This window comes from Gadus morhua, chromosome 17, assembly GCF_902167405.1.
Source record: "Gadus morhua chromosome 17, gadMor3.0, whole genome shotgun sequence".
Lineage (NCBI taxonomy): Eukaryota > Metazoa > Chordata > Actinopteri > Gadiformes > Gadidae > Gadus > Gadus morhua.
The window spans coordinates 20,757,835-20,772,609 of record NC_044064.1 but is presented as its reverse complement, the minus strand read 5'-3'; the positions used below and the strand labels follow the sequence as shown (position 1 = coordinate 20,772,609).

Genomic DNA, 14,775 nt, shown 5'->3' with positions numbered 1-14,775 from the left:
AGGCGTTTGTCAGCAGATTGATGGGTTCTTCCTGGATTGGACTGAGTGATCGAGAGAATGAGGGGACCCTCAAATGGGTGGATGGTACCCCCATGACCTCAAGGTAAGGCTGAAGACTCTATTCAGCAGCATCTCTTCTCTGAGAGTGACAGACTGACCTCCACTGTCTCCTCCTCGTGGTTCTCAGTTGGAGACACGGTAAACCACGCGATGACGGCGGAGCAAGAGACTGTGTCGTAGCAGGGGAGGACGGCTGGTCCGAAGAACCGTGTAACAGACTGCACCACTGGATCTGTGAGAAGGTCCTAGACCTGGATCATCTGGAGGCTGAGCGGAACAAAGAGGGTCCGTAGACTTTGTTTGTGTTCATGAGTGGAGACGGTTCCTCCTTTCTGTTCTCTGTGCCGTAGATACAGTAAATATACTCTTTAAGAGTTAAAATGTTGTTGGATGTGTTTAGGTCTACTAAGGTATAGTCGGGGCCAATTCTGAAAAGGGCTTCCGTTAAGACTTTTACGGACATGTTTTGTTACAAGCTGTCACCCTATTTTTTTAGTTAGAAGACACCCATAGGTAAGATATTAGGGTGTTGTCAAGCTGAACAATTATTTTTGTACCTTTTATAAGCATTTCAGGCCAATTTTTTGGTTTCCTTCTCAATACGACATGCCAACAATAAATGTTGAATATCTCCACAACCACAAGGACCATATGCATGAAATGTGGTATCAAATGAAAGCTAACACTCATGGGATGTCTGCTGACCTCTCAGAATGAACATTTATCGTACAGTTTGAGAGAAAATGGAACTAGAACATGAAAAAAACAATCTCTGCCTAAAGAGAACCAGGTTTCAAAGTGAATATCAGCTTGGAAACATAACATAGTATCCCAAAACCTCTATAAATCAGTACCCATATCCATGGGAATGAGTCATGCCAAGTTTAAAGCTTGTAGGGAGAGAGTGTGTGCAATGCTGCACAAGTTATAATAATTAAATGTCCATGCGGAAATGTAGAACTCAAGATGTTGGTCTATGGTGCTATTTGACTTCATTAATCTACCAGGTTGTAACACAAATTATATTTGATTGACACATCACTATAGTTACTGCTCTCTCCCTTCTTTAGGGTTAGGGGTTAGTAACTAGTTAGTCGTAATAACTAGGTATTAGTCACATGGCAAAGGTATTTTAACACACACAAGCTCATATTTATGTTTTAATATTGTTTATTTAAGTATTTTCAATTCTCAAACCCCAGCGTGTGTGTTTTTCCCCATCCAAGCAGTGACAGTCAGGTAGGCAGCCAACAGAAGGCATCCAGGGACCATGTCCATGTGCTCAGTCTGAGTCCTGGTCAGGGACACAAAAGAAGAGTTTACTGTTTTGATAATGAATACCTTCCCAATACAAAAATGGCTTACCCCAAGGGCATAATATAAATCTAATCTACAAAACAAGAAAAACAATTATGCCAAATAATAATGATTTGAGTACCTGAGTATTCTTGCACCAAGCTGCACAGGCACACCCACATGCCCCACTGCAAAATATTCCACTTCTTCGACATCGACACTGCCTGGTACTGCACTGACTTCCACTTTCCCTGCATCCGCATATCGTCAGCTCCAAGCACTGTACAGGTTCTTTGGTTAAAAGCTGGGGGACAAGCATTCCATCCTTCATGTGCCAACCACAACTGGTTGGTGAGGGCAACTGTGGATGGGTCACTAGTGACTGTTTCCAAACCTTCGTTTGATAGTGGGCCCTCATGAGGTGCAGAGACAAGGCATCCTGAGTTGGTGGTAAAGTATCCACATTGGCTTTCACTTTCCGAAACAGGGCACAGCGAGCTTCATGGATTAAAGTGCTGGTCGTTTTTGGATCATAAAGTTTGCAGACAAACTGTTCTGCTGAGGATAGAATAGCTGGACTTGGTACTTCATCCTCACCAAAGTTGTGGAGAAGATGAGGGCACTGCTGGAACACTTTCCACGCCGTTCTTTTCCCTATTCCAGTGAACTGACTGACATTTGACATTTTAATATCATGCACTTTAATGTAGCGTGGTTTCTTAGCAGTTCCTGCTTTCATCCAAATTTCTGGGATCAGCAGGTGTGCAAACACAAGAAGCAACAACAGTACATCTGTGTCTCTGCACTGAATGATGAGCCTCTCATACCCTTGGATTTTGGCATCGACAGCATGTAGCAATATGCGGGTATCTGCTTCTTCATGTGCAGCCCGTAGGTGGGAAACATCAATACCAGCTGCCGTTGCCACTTTTTCAGCATCATCAAATCCCCCACTTATTACGATTTCAAGACCATACTGAATGACATGCCTTTCAAGTTCAATTGAAATGAATTGTGTCAGGTTGGCCTTGTTTTCGTCCATTTCGATGAAACTATTCCAGTTAGCTGGTATCTTTACATCATTACTTACAATGGTGCGAATTTTTCGCAGAGTGGTGCTGCGTTTTGCTCTTGTTCCACCCTTTATAGAGTTCTGTACTGATCAAAGACTAGATCCACTCTACTAATGTTCCCATGTAGATTGCCAGTCACTTTCCGCATGAAAATTTCAGCATAATCCCCAAAGGTTGATGCATTTTGTGGTTTTCCTATTGCTGTTACTAAAGCCATCCCATCAATGATAGTGCATGTTCTCACAAGAGATGGACTTAGCCCTGTCTCTTTTGCACCAGCTTGTAGTATGGTGGCTAAGACAGCTTTGCTAGTAGGTCTGAGCACTGACTCTGTTGTGGCAAGTGAGAGGGGGATTGCACACAGTTCCTCTTGGAGAAGCTCATCAATGTTAACCTCTCTGCCACTGTCCATGGATATAATGATGCGACGGAAAATATCCCTGTCAGGCTTCACACACTTGGATTTGAGTTTTCCAAGTTTGCTGTCTGTTCTGTAAAGATTTGAGAATGTTTTGAGTTTTCTCCTAGTGAGGCTGTTATGGAAGTTTGTGTTCATTGTGCTCATTCTTTTTTTCACCAGCTCAGTTACCATTTGTTTCCCAGTCTCTGCAGCATGTGTTAGGTCATTCAGTATATCTTCTGAAGCAACATCACCGGTTGTCAAAGACACCAACTCATACATATTCTCCAGTTGGAAGACATGATATCTCTGGAATTGGTCTACAAGCTGAATGACAACATTATCCCTTCTGATTCTTGATGGAAGGCAGTCTTTGTGGTTGTCTTCATCATCTTCTCCATCATGTGTCAGTCCAAACAGGGATCTAGTGTCCTGTGCTAAAGATGCACGTTCATTGTAGGTGATGGACCAACGGTTTCTAGCTGTCTCATTTCGAGTGATGCCTACCAATCCTCCAGCAACCTTTCCGGTTTTGTTGATGTGCTCAAGGCAAAGATCAAATGGCACCTCGTTGAAGCTGTGTTTGGCCTCCTTTGCTACAAAATCACCATCTAGGAAGCCCTGGTAGACCCGTGGTGCTGTCTGTGCAAGATGTTCCATGTCTGCTATGAATACAGCACCCCATCTTGTGTAGTGGGTGTGATCATATGCAGCAAACCAGGGCATCATGCTCTTGAAGGCAGACATGTAAAGCTTCCAGTCACCACATCTCAGTGCCCGTGTGAATGCCAGGAGAATAGACACAAGGTCCATGTATTGTCGCCAGAAGGTAAATGTTGGTTTGTCTTCATTAGCCTTGTCAAACTCAGCAAGGAGATCCTGAACCTCTCCAACTTTCAGAACAAGATCTTCATAGCATGCTGCAGCTGCCTCAATTTCTCCACATCGTATGTGTTCGGAGAGTGCATCTGCCAACTCGAGGCAACTGTTGTCTATTGTGCTATCATTGCCATCCACCCATTGCAGAAAGGTTGGCTATTATATTCTCCAAAGTGCTTCAAAGGTAAGTTTGTGTGCACGGGCTACACGGTTCCATCCCTTTCCCTTCATGATGTTTTCAGCTGTGTTCTTTCCGAACACACCACTTTCCTCAGGAATGTCCCTCAATCCAGAATCAGCAAGATGCTGTCCAATGACCTTTTGAAAAGTTCATCTGCACATGAAAGCCACCCAAGAGAATAATAATATCCTCACACTCTTTTTGGTGGTACCACTGAAGCATCTTTGCTTTGCAGTAGAGATGCTCATCAAAGGTTATTATTGTGTACCTTTGGCCCAGTTTCGTAGTCATTTTGTGGCAGTTCTGTAACACTGTCCAAATTGTGTCATAGTCATGTGCTGGAGAATTTATGATAGGCATCATTCCAGCTACTGTTTTTGGGTGATCTGATTTTGACATAAGGTGGTTGAAGCCACTCCAAGATGGAACAACCTGATCATCTGTGTTCTGTAGTTTGAATATAATCCAGGCAAGATCTTGGTTCTTTGATTGTTTAGTCAGTTGTGCGTCTGAATAATACATCTCGGGTGTAACTGATGCATGAAATTTTGGAGGGGGCTTCTGAGATTCCATGTTAGCATCCTTGAGTTGAAACACTCCTGGTGGAACTGAGAATGACTTTGATCTCCCAGATTTCAGCATTATTTTTGGGATTTCTTCTTCAGGTTTACTTCGTCTGAAAGCAGCAGTCTGGGAAGCATGAAAGGTTCCTTTACCATCAAGGGTCTCCTAATTTATGTCTATGTTGTAATTTGCATATGTTATGTATCCAGGGAGATTAGCATTGAAAAAGTTCAGTGGAATGTATACTTCACCATTCTCAAAGTATCGCTTCATAGCTTCATTTGCCATGGTAGTATCTGCTCTCAACACTGACTCATAGCTTATGCTGTGCCCAGCAGCATGAAGTAACTGCACTAAGTCCTTTGAGCGTGTAGCTTGGTGTACAGCAACTCCAATTCCAATGTGTTTTGGTGTTGGTCTTCGTCCACCAGAAGCCAGGAAAATAATGTTTTGAGCAATACTGAGTAGCTTTGTGTGACGGGATTGTTCATTCTCATTTTCTGAGTCATCATCATTAACGCAAAGGAGCCGTAAGAGGATGTACAGACTGTCAGGCACAGTTTTTTCTGCATGATGCTGATCTATCCCTCCAATAACATCATGTCTTGGGGACTCCCTGATGTCTGCCTTGACCTTTACCGACACCCGATACAGCCAACTCAGTATCTCAGTGTCCTTGTCTGTTCCACAGCTAGCCATTGTCATCCCTTTAGCATCATCTTGTTTGTCATCCATTAATTTCTTCATGTTAAGAAGAGCAGTTCCAGCTGTCATTTCAGGAAATATCATGATGGAATCAGTTGGTTTTAATGATTTAACAAACATTGCTTTTCCCTGAAGCAACTTTTCAAGCTTTGTCTTGAAACGCTGAATGCAAATAAATGTTTCACTACACTAGTCTGATTGGTTTCTGAGTAGATCACTACAAGGTCATCTGACATAAACTGAGGGCTTTTCTATCTAACAAACTGGTTAACACTTTTAGCTAGCAAACTGTAAAATAGGCTGCTGTGCAGAAAATAAATTATCAACATAATATTTCCATTACACATCTGCACAAAACTTAATTTACCTATTAGTAAGTAAGCTAGTAATTATGAAAGTACATTAGCCTAGCTATCTGCCTGGGAAGTATAGCTAGTTGGAAAACGTTTAGCTTACCTTTTTCTGGCAACATTTGATGGTAGAGTCTTGAGGTAATTGTTTTTGTAGACAAATAGACCAAGTTAATCTGTTATGTGATTGTGTTATTCACTCCTTTTAATTTTTTTTTACGTTTTGTTCTGACTGTTGAAACCTGCTGTAATCATCTTCACTGGATCTGCTGACTCGTGCCAAATCACAGCTGTGCTGACACACTGTGCTTGTGGTGTGATACTCTATTATTTTTTAAAGATCATGCTTGCACATAAATGGATTATATTGCACATGTGCCCCAAATTACAGGAGGTAACATGGAAGAAAGAGGAAGCACTTTAGGGGAAAAATCTGCTTTTACCACTTTTAAGAATATAGTGTTAAAATGGGCAAAAAAACTTTTTCTAAGCTGACAACGTGGCTAGAACACATGTTTAGGGGTTAAATATTAATACTGGATAGGTTGTATGCTTGTAACAAAAAGTGTCCGACAAAGTTTTAATATCAGTTTTGGCCCCCTGACTAGTAAGGTTTCTATTGTGGTCTACTGAGGTCATGTTTCTATTGTGGTCTACTAAGGTCAGGTTTCTATTGTGGTCTACTGAGGTCAGGTTTATATTGTGGTCTACTGAGGTCAGGTTTCTATTGTGGTCTCCTCGGGTCAGGTCACAAGGGTCAACCCTTTCTGGGTTCACTTGCACTAGTTTTAATTGGAGCTGCTGAACAGTTTTGCGTTCTTCTCTACAAGCTCCGCCCCCGACTCGTTAATCTCTGCGCTGGAGTGACTTCAACTATTCAATCATGTATGAAATGGCAGACGTGAATACTGGGTGTGAATCCCCTGGATTGCCCTCTAGTGGACGGGTGTTAGGAGAGAGTGAAGGGAGTGTCTGACGCTGTATCTCTAGATCCGTGTTGTAGACGTTCACTCCTCTCCTCCTGTTTTCTTCAGGTTCAGTGATGCCCACGGAGGAGGAGGAGGAGGCCCCCAGCATCACAGAGTTCCACTCCTCTACCCACGTGTTGCCCGTGGGCAAAACGGCCCGCTACACTTGCCACGCCGGCGGCACGCCGGAGCCCACAGTAGAGTGGCTCCACAACGGCAGGCCCCTGGAGAGGGACGGCACAGATGACCTATCAGAGGTCTGGGTGGAGAGGGGGTTCCTCTTCGTCAGAGGTGTGAGGTATGGCGTGAACACGGCCTGCTGCATGGCGAGTAACAGCGCTGGCACGGCCAATCACACCGCTGAGCTGCTTGTCTTTGGTAAGTTCTGGATCCAAGGAGAGATGTTTGTTGTTGATGTATTCATAATATTGTTGTTGATGTTTTCATAATATTGTTGTTGATGCATTCATAATATTGTTGTTGATGTATTCATAGCATTGTTGTTGATATATTCATAATATTGTTGTTGATGTTCTCATAACGTTATTGTTGAGGTGTGTGTATCTATGTATGTGTACATATGTATGTATGTGTTCATATCTATGTACATGTTCATAGAACGCAGGAGAACAGTACTAGTGATGATGATGATGCTGATGACGATGAAGAACGGTTCAGCAGCTCATCATGTCTGGTTCTCCCTCAGATGCCTGTGAACTCACACTGGACCCCAACACGGCCTACAGATACCTCTCTCTGTCTGAGGACAACAGGAAAGTGAGGCTGGTTGAAGTGGACCAGTCGTATCCGGATCACCCAGAGAGATTTGACTACTGGGACCAGGTGTTGGGTAGAGAGGCTCTGACTGGCCGCTGTTACTGGGAGGTAGAGTGGGACGGATGGTTTGATATAGGAGTGACATATAGAGGTATCACAAGGAGAGGAGGGGGTAATGACAGCAGGCTTGGATGGAACAACAAGTCCTGGAGTCTTTATTGTAATGTTGATGGACGTTACTCTGCCTGGTACAACGGTATAGGAACAGCCATACATTTCCCCCCCGCTGGCTCCACCAGAGTAGGAGTGTATCTGGACCGGCCTGCTTGCTCTCTGTCCTTCTACAGAGTGTCCCCAGGTGGAGGAGGGTCCTCAGACACACTGACACACATCCACACCTTCTGGTCCTCCTTTACCCAGGAGGACCTCCTCCCGGGGGTTAGGATAGGGGGGCGGCGGACCCAAGTGGGGGCCTCAGTGTCTCTGTGTCGGTTGTAGAAAAAAAGAACGGCACGGGAGGGGAGGAGCGCACGCACAAACACACACACACACAAACACACACACACACACACACACACACACATACAGATACACACACACACACACACACATATACACACGCGCACATACACACACACACACACACACACACACACACACATATAGCAGACACAAACACACACACACACATATAGCAGACACAAACACACACACATACACAGACACACAGCACACAAACACACACACACACACACACACACACACTAGTTAGAGGATAAGAGGCTTTTGATGAAGGAGCTTTGGAGGCCTGAGAGGACTGATGACTGTGTCTCTGTGGTAGTTATAGTCTCTCGTTCCCTCTCTTTTTCTCTCTCTCTCTCTTTTTCTCTCTCTCCATCCCTCTCGCTCTTTTCATCTCTCTCTTTATTTATCTTTCCCGCTGTCTGTCTCTTTGCTTCTCTGTCTCTGTCCCTCCCTCCCTCTCTCTCTCTCTCTCTCTCTCTCTCTCTCTCTCTCTCTCTCTCTCTCTCTCTCTCTCTCTCTCTCTCTGTAAGATCTCCCATAGTTAGATAAGCACATTTATTATTTGAAATGTATATAACATACCTATTGATTTAAAATCTTTGTATAATTTCAGACGTCACCAGTTTTGGTCTTAAGGGCTCTGATATCATCATTTTGTCATAAACATGATTTACAACCTGATTTAAAGCAGATGTTAAATTGTATTCATAATAACCAATAGGTCTATGGGATAATGTTGCATGTTGTAAATTACTTTAGACTGAATCTTGATTTTTTGTGTTCTGTTGGGAACCAAGCGGCCTCAGAACATGTTAAGTTATTAAAGATATGTGCTCACCTGTTGATTTGTAAAGTCTGCCGCTTCTATTTTTTTAGTCCTCTTGTTTATTGTTTACATGTAAGGGACTATCTTTCTGTCTTATTTGTTAATGAAGCATTATTGTAATAAACGACTCAGTGGATCCAACTGAATGTCCTTGTGTGTTCAGCAGATGATTTCTCATTTTATTAGTGAATAATGCTTCCATAAGTGCCTTAAGAATAATAATATATTAATCAGAAAATATAAATGGAACAAATGTTATTCCGATATTACAGTTTTTCTCAGTCGCTTTGGTACATTTCTCAGATCAGAATTGAAGTTCTCAAAACGACCTGTTCAATCTTCACATCAGTGCGTCACTTGTTCACATCAAAAAAGCATTTTCGCATTTATTTGAACACGTTGCAAATGCTTTGGTACATCCGTGCAAATTATTATGTAAAATTCTCTGCTCTTTTCTACATTATCAATTGCTTATGTCATGTTGATCAAAATGTATTGTAATGGGTCTCTATTGAATAGTCTCACCCCCACAACATTTAGGCATTAGGTCATTGCATAGGTCTTTACATGCAAAATGGTTGAACAAGTTGTCATAATATGTCAACCATATTTCTATATATTTCCATTAGACCTTTTTCTACATCTGTCTTGAATTATAAATTGCTACCGGACTCTTGACTTTCTCTAATGAATGAAGCGTTAGATAAACCAATGATCAACCAGTTTACTGAAGTAGCTCAAAGGTGCAACTCATGAACCATCAAGTATATATATAGCTGGAGCAAAACACAATGTTACAATGTTTGACCATGGAAGGACAAGGAATTGGACAGGGTCAACAGCCAGAGAGAAGAGGAAGAGGATTGCGGCTGCGTGGCGGAGGAGCTGGGAAGCACAACAGAGGAAGAGTCAGAATGCAAGTTCCTGATGAGATAAGAGCCACACTTGTAGACTTGTAGATGTTCTCAATCATGGGCTTACAATGGCCGAGGCTGGTCGAAGGGTGCAGCCAAATGTTGGGAGAACAACTGTGTTCTCAATCATTCAGACTTTTTATCAACAGAACAGGTATGTAATCTAACAACAGGCACTGTATACTTTCTGTAATGCTTCATTAAATATTACAGTATTCCACTTGCATTTTACAATATACAGTAAGTATACTTTTACTGTACTGTATTTTTTTCCACATAGAATTGCAAGACAACCTCACAGGGGTGGCAGAGGGCCCCTTTTCGCACCTGAACAGGAGCAGCCTATTTGCACCATGGTTGTAGAAAACAATGCCATAAGACTAAGTGAAATAAAGAGTGCCATTATAGAGGACAACAACATCTTTGAAAACATCCAAACAGTCAGCATCTCAACCATTGACAGGGAAGAGAAGAGAAACCAAATGAATATGAAGCAGCTGTTCAATGTTCCATTGGAAAGAAATGGTGAAAGAGTGACTGTCAAGCTATCTAGTGTTTGTGCAGCTTCCCTGCTTGAAAGGGATTGGTACAGACCATAGGAGGTTTAACTGGGTTCCACTCATGCAATGACCACACCGTTTTCCTTCTTTAACTCCTCTTTACTTTTCTTTTTGTATTTTCACAGGTACAGGTAAGTTGTAGCAGGTAGGTATTGTGGGTACAGTTGTAAGTGGGTTGCAAGTGGTAAACTGCTAGGTATACTGCAAGGTAAAAAACCTTTAAAGAAACCAAAAATAACTACAGTAAATGCAGTGCAGAATGAAATAGTAAATGCAAACATGTTTTTCATATATGCATTTAAATACTTATAAATATAAAAATATAAATATAAATATTATTAATAGTTTTTAATGTCTAAGCATATTTCCATGAATTCTGTTTTAAATATATGAAACCATTTTTAACTGCTTTAAATATCAATTCATTTTTAAATGCACAAATTCATCTTAACTGGTTTTTCTTTATATATATATAATCACTCATTTGAAATGTAAATATAAATAGATCAATAAAGTCAAATAGAAATAACTTTAGCAGTATTCAGATCATTTCTATCAATCTACAGATCAAAATAAACCCCATTTGTTTTCAAACAATTTGCAGTCAAACAACCATGTGGCATCAAACACCAAACAATTGTCCATGCTTAAACGCACGTTTTAACATGCGCTACAAGCGGTTGCGCAACTTTACCATCCTTACACTAACAAAATCTTTCTCTTACCGGCCGTTTCTCCAGGCTTTTTATGGCTGTACCAGTGCTGCTTTTTCCACGTTTTCTAGCGCAGCTTTGCTGCTGCTGGACAGAACGTTGTCTGATTTGTTTGCAACTGGCGTTTCTTGAAAGAGTCTCTTCCCCTTTCTGTCCTTTCCGGTAAGGTGACGCAATGACGCGGTAACGTGACGCAATGACGCGGTAACGTGACGCAATGACGCGGTAACGCTCTGAGGAGGGATTCCCCCAGCTGTCCGTCGGCGCTGCATATTAACCCCTTCATATCCAGCGGGGATTTTCCAAGTTGACTTCCCTTCGTATCAAGCGGGGATTTTCCAAGTTGACTTCACACCTCCCACTCGACCTTCCAGTGGAGACACCTGGGAGGTCGCATGTTACAGGTGCAACTTGGGTCAGATGTTTAGTTCTGTTCTTCGGTGGGAAGCAAGACCACTAGTCGCCTTACGTCTCTGTGAAGAACTGCTGCTGGGATCTTTTCTTTGAATTTCTTAGATGTTCGGTGAATTACTTTTGCTCTGGTAGGCCTTGTGACAGGAACGGGGTAGCTTGGGAAGGTTCTGACATTGACGTCCCTCACAACTCCTTTGCTGTCCGAGTTGACGCTAACCACTCTTGCAATCCTGAACTGACCCCTAAGGGCGTTTTGGTCCGCCATCCAGACGATGTCCCCGACTGCGACATTTCTCTTGGCGGTATGCCATTTGTTTCTTACGAATAAGTTAGGACCAGCAAGTTGACTCCAGTTCCTCCAGAACTTATTAACTTGCGCTTGCATTTCTCTAAGCCTTTTGTAGGGATAGTCACTGAAGTCGAATGTTCTGACATCTCCACCCTGTGATGCTCGTCCGAGCAGGAGACAGTTAGGAGTGATGAACTGGACGCTGTCTTCTCGGCTCTGTGTCCTGGCGTCAATTGGTCTTTCATTTGCAAGATTGGCAGCCGTGTAGAGAGTTGTTTGGAATTCACTCCAACTTAGGCCGGACTCTCCTCCAAGACTCTGCAGTGCTCTCTTGACAATGCGCACAGCAGCTTCTGCGGCACCATTCCGGTGTGGAGAATCGGCTGGATGAATCTTCCACGACCATTCTGTGCCATCCTTGGCAGTTCTCTCCTCCAGGGTAGCTTTGTCAAGATTGGCAAGGAATCGGTACTGTTCTTCTAGGACTGGCTTAGCCCCAATGAAGTTGGTCCCAGGATCTGACCAGATTTTCTTTGGATGACCTCTTAGTGCTGTGAACCTCTGGTAGGCAAACAGAAAACTCTCTGTGGACTGAGAGTTCACCAGATCGGTGTGAATAGCTCTGGAGGCCATGCAACAAAACACAATTCCCCAAACCTTCAGTGACACTCTTTTCTTTACATCATCCCTGACTTGGTAGGGTCCGAAGAGGTCGACTGTTGTGTAGTGGAATGGGGCAGCTGGTTCTGTCCTCTCTGGAGGTAGATCACCCATTATTTGCTGGCATCTTTTTGCTTTAGTTTTCCTGCAGAACATGCAGTTTTCGACCGCTTTTTGAGCAATTCTCCGACCTTTCACGACCCATGCTCTTCTTCTCATCTTGAGCAAGGTCCCGGCCACTCCATCGTGGTTCTCCTCGTGGGCTTCTCGTGCTAACAGTGTCGACACCCAGGCTTCGTAAGGCAAGATGGGGACAGCAACTTTATCTTCATTGAAGATCTGCACACGACCCCCACAGACCAACAATCCAGTCCCTTGGTCTCTGTACACCACCAGCCTGTCTGTGGTTGTGCTTGGGAAGAATGCACTTTGCTGTGCCGCAAGGAAGATGTATTTTAGGGCATCTTCCCTCTCTGTCACTGAGATGACTTTTGAAAACGACACTGCCTCCCACTTTGGATTGTTTGCAGTTTGCTTGTTCCCTTTCATGAACATCCTTGCTGCCCTCCGGATCCAGGCGACTGTTTTGACAAGTCGGCTTAGGTTACTGAACCGCTTGACATCCACCAGTTCTTGGACAGTTGATCCTGCTGGTGGCCTCTTTGGTTGTGTTTGGGTCTGAGTTGGTTCCTGGTCTTGCTTTAGTTCAGAAGGCTTCTGCGTGTCAGTATCCTTTGGATCCGGCAGCAGTTGGGCCTTGGCTTGTGCTCGGGTCAGTGCAGCAACAAAGGCTTTCTTCTGTAATCTGTTGACACCGTCTCTGGCAGCCATCACCAACTCTTTGGCAGATTTAACTGGCCACTCATCCACTGGTAGCTTCAAGAATGTTGGTCCGTTCTGCTATTCTGAACTTTCATCCAGGTCTTGAGGACTGGCCCCTCTGGTTATGATATCAGCAATATTGAGAGGACCAGGAATCCACCACCAATCTCGGATTGCTGTTGTGTTCTGGATCTCGCCGATCCTGTTTGCAAAGAAGGTTTGGTAACCATAGCTCTCTATAGACACATGCTTGGGAGAGCATGTGTCTATTGTGTGCACATACAGATATGAGGACGACAAATGACCGGAAAATGCAATGTATCCAACAACGGGTAATCTAAACTAACTGTAAACTCCAGCTATTTACTCCAATGCAGATGTAGTGGAGAATGACAAAACATAGTAACTCTAGCCTACTCTCAAGTAAAATAAAAATAAAACTAATTGCAAACCATAACTAATCTAACCTAACCTACGCAAATGATAATGTTGCGGCTCTCAGCATGTGCCAGAGCGTTCACAGTTGCTATGGAAACCACCTAGCGTCGCAGCCCGTTGCAGCGCGTTGCAGCGGTGTGAACTGCCCAGTTTTATAACGTCTCGTTGCAAGGCGTTGCAAGGCGTTGCAAGGCGTTGCGAGTTGCAAGCCGTTGCAAGGTGAATCTTTGGTCTGAACTGGGCTTTAAGTGTCTTATGTATGAAATAGTGTGTAGTGTGCAGGAGCAAGTGTGTTGTCTCCAGTAATGATTTGATCAATCAGCAGTGGAGAGATGGTCTCTGGGTAGGTCTGCGCTCTCTCTCTCTCTCTCTCTCTCTCTCTCTCTCTCTCTCTCTCTCTCTCTCTCTCTCTCTCTCTCTCTCTCTCTCTCTCTCTCTCTCTCTCTCTCTCTCTCTCCCTCCCCCCCCCTCTCTCTCTCTCTCTCTCTCTCTCTCTCTCTCTCTCTCTCTCTCTCTCTCTCTCTCTCTCTCTCTCTCTCTCTCTCTCTCTCTCTCTCTCCGTCTCCGTCTCCATCCCTGTGTTTACGTGTGTGTGTGTGTGTGTGTGTGTGTGTGTGTGTGTGTGTGTGTGTGTGTGTGTGTGTGTGTGTGTGTGTGTGTGTGAATCATGAAGAGTTCTAGGAAAGCAGAACCACTGCGCTAGCTTGTGGGGGAGAACAGGAAGTCTCGTTCAGGAAGCAAAAGTTAAGGGTTTAAACCCAAACCACAGTCACTTGGAGGCACTTCTCTCTTTATGGAGACAAAGAACAACACTTTGTAAACCAGTCTGATAAAAAACATTATAAAGGGAGTCCAAAGAATATAAAAAAGAAAGTGATTACTTGAAAAAAACGAATGTTTTCTCAGAATGGCCTCTGACATCACTTCCTGGTTCTGAAGTATGTTTGGGTGGTGTCCCCTAGTGACTGTATGTTTGGGTGGTGTCTCCTAGTGACTGTATGTTTGGGTGGTGTTCCTAGTGACTGTATGTTTGGGTGGTGTCTCCTAGTGACTGTATGTTTGGGTGGTGTCTCCTAGTGACTGTATGTTTGGGTGGTGTCCCCTAGTGACTGTATGTTTGGGTGGTGTCTCCTAGTGACTGTATGTTTGGGTGGTGTCTCCTAGTGACTGTATGTTTGGGTGGTGTCCCCTAGTGACTGTATGTTTGGGTGGTGTCTCCTAGTGTCTGTATGTTTGGGTGGTGTCCCCTAGTGACTGTATGTTTGGGTGGTGTCTCCTAGTGACTGTATGTTTGGGTGGTGTCCCCTGGTGACTGAATGTTTGGGTGGTGTCCCCTAGTCACTGTTTGTTTGGGTGGTGTC

General features: G+C 43.7%; 3 protein-coding genes across 6 annotated transcripts; 1 reads left to right on the top strand and 2 right to left on the bottom strand.

The window, feature by feature from the left end:
• Positions 1–1,210: 1,210 nt before the first annotated feature.
• On the bottom strand, positions 1,211–6,537 carry LOC115529179 (uncharacterized). The gene is made up of 2 exons (XM_030337728.1): positions 1,499–6,537; positions 1,211–1,354 (listed from the first exon to the last, which is right to left on the bottom strand). The coding sequence occupies exons 1-2, from the start codon at positions 2,396–2,398 to the stop codon at positions 1,343–1,345; spliced, it is 912 nt and encodes a 303-aa protein (XP_030193588.1). The 5' UTR covers positions 2,399–6,537; the 3' UTR covers positions 1,211–1,342.
• An 11-nt stretch (positions 6,538–6,548) lies between these two features.
• On the top strand, positions 6,549–7,751 carry LOC115529291 (fibroblast growth factor receptor 1-like). The gene is made up of 3 exons (XM_030337900.1): positions 6,549–6,854; positions 7,183–7,253; positions 7,674–7,751. Exons 1-3 carry the CDS (start codon positions 6,551–6,553, stop codon positions 7,749–7,751), a joined length of 453 nt encoding a protein of 150 aa, XP_030193760.1. The 5' UTR covers positions 6,549–6,550.
• On the bottom strand, positions 7,568–13,288 carry LOC115529177 (uncharacterized). 4 transcript variants are annotated; one of them, XM_030337723.1, is made up of 3 exons: positions 10,804–13,288; positions 10,113–10,295; positions 8,763–9,489 (listed from the first exon to the last, which is right to left on the bottom strand). In XM_030337723.1, exon 1 carries the CDS (start codon positions 12,983–12,985, stop codon positions 11,216–11,218), a length of 1,770 nt encoding a protein of 589 aa, XP_030193583.1. In that variant the 5' UTR covers positions 12,986–13,288; the 3' UTR covers positions 8,763–9,489; positions 10,113–10,295; positions 10,804–11,215. The 4 variants fall into 4 exon arrangements, with proteins under 4 accessions (XP_030193586.1, XP_030193583.1, XP_030193582.1 ...); XM_030337726.1 differs by lacking the exons at positions 8,763–9,489; positions 10,113–10,295 and adding an exon at positions 7,568–7,736; XM_030337722.1 differs by having other exon boundaries at positions 8,763–10,295.
• Between the last annotated feature and the right edge of the window lie 1,487 nt (positions 13,289–14,775).

Coding starts and splice junctions, on each gene's coding strand:
- LOC115529291 (XM_030337900.1), top strand. CDS start 6,551: ATGCCCACGGAGGAGGAGGAGGAGGCCCCCAGCATCACAGAGTTCCAC. Junction 6,855..7,182: donor CGCTGAGCTGCTTGTCTTTG/GTAAGTTCTGGA, acceptor GTTCTCCCTCAG/ATGCCTGTGAACTCACACTG. Junction 7,254..7,673: donor TGTCTGAGGACAACAGGAAA/GTGAGGCTGGTT, acceptor TCCTTTACCCAG/GAGGACCTCCTCCCGGGGGT.
- LOC115529179 (XM_030337728.1), bottom strand. CDS start 2,398: ATGGACGAAAACAAGGCCAACCTGACACAATTCATTTCAATTGAACTT.
- LOC115529177 (XM_030337726.1), bottom strand. CDS start 12,985: ATGGCTGCCAGAGACGGTGTCAACAGATTACAGAAGAAAGCCTTTGTT.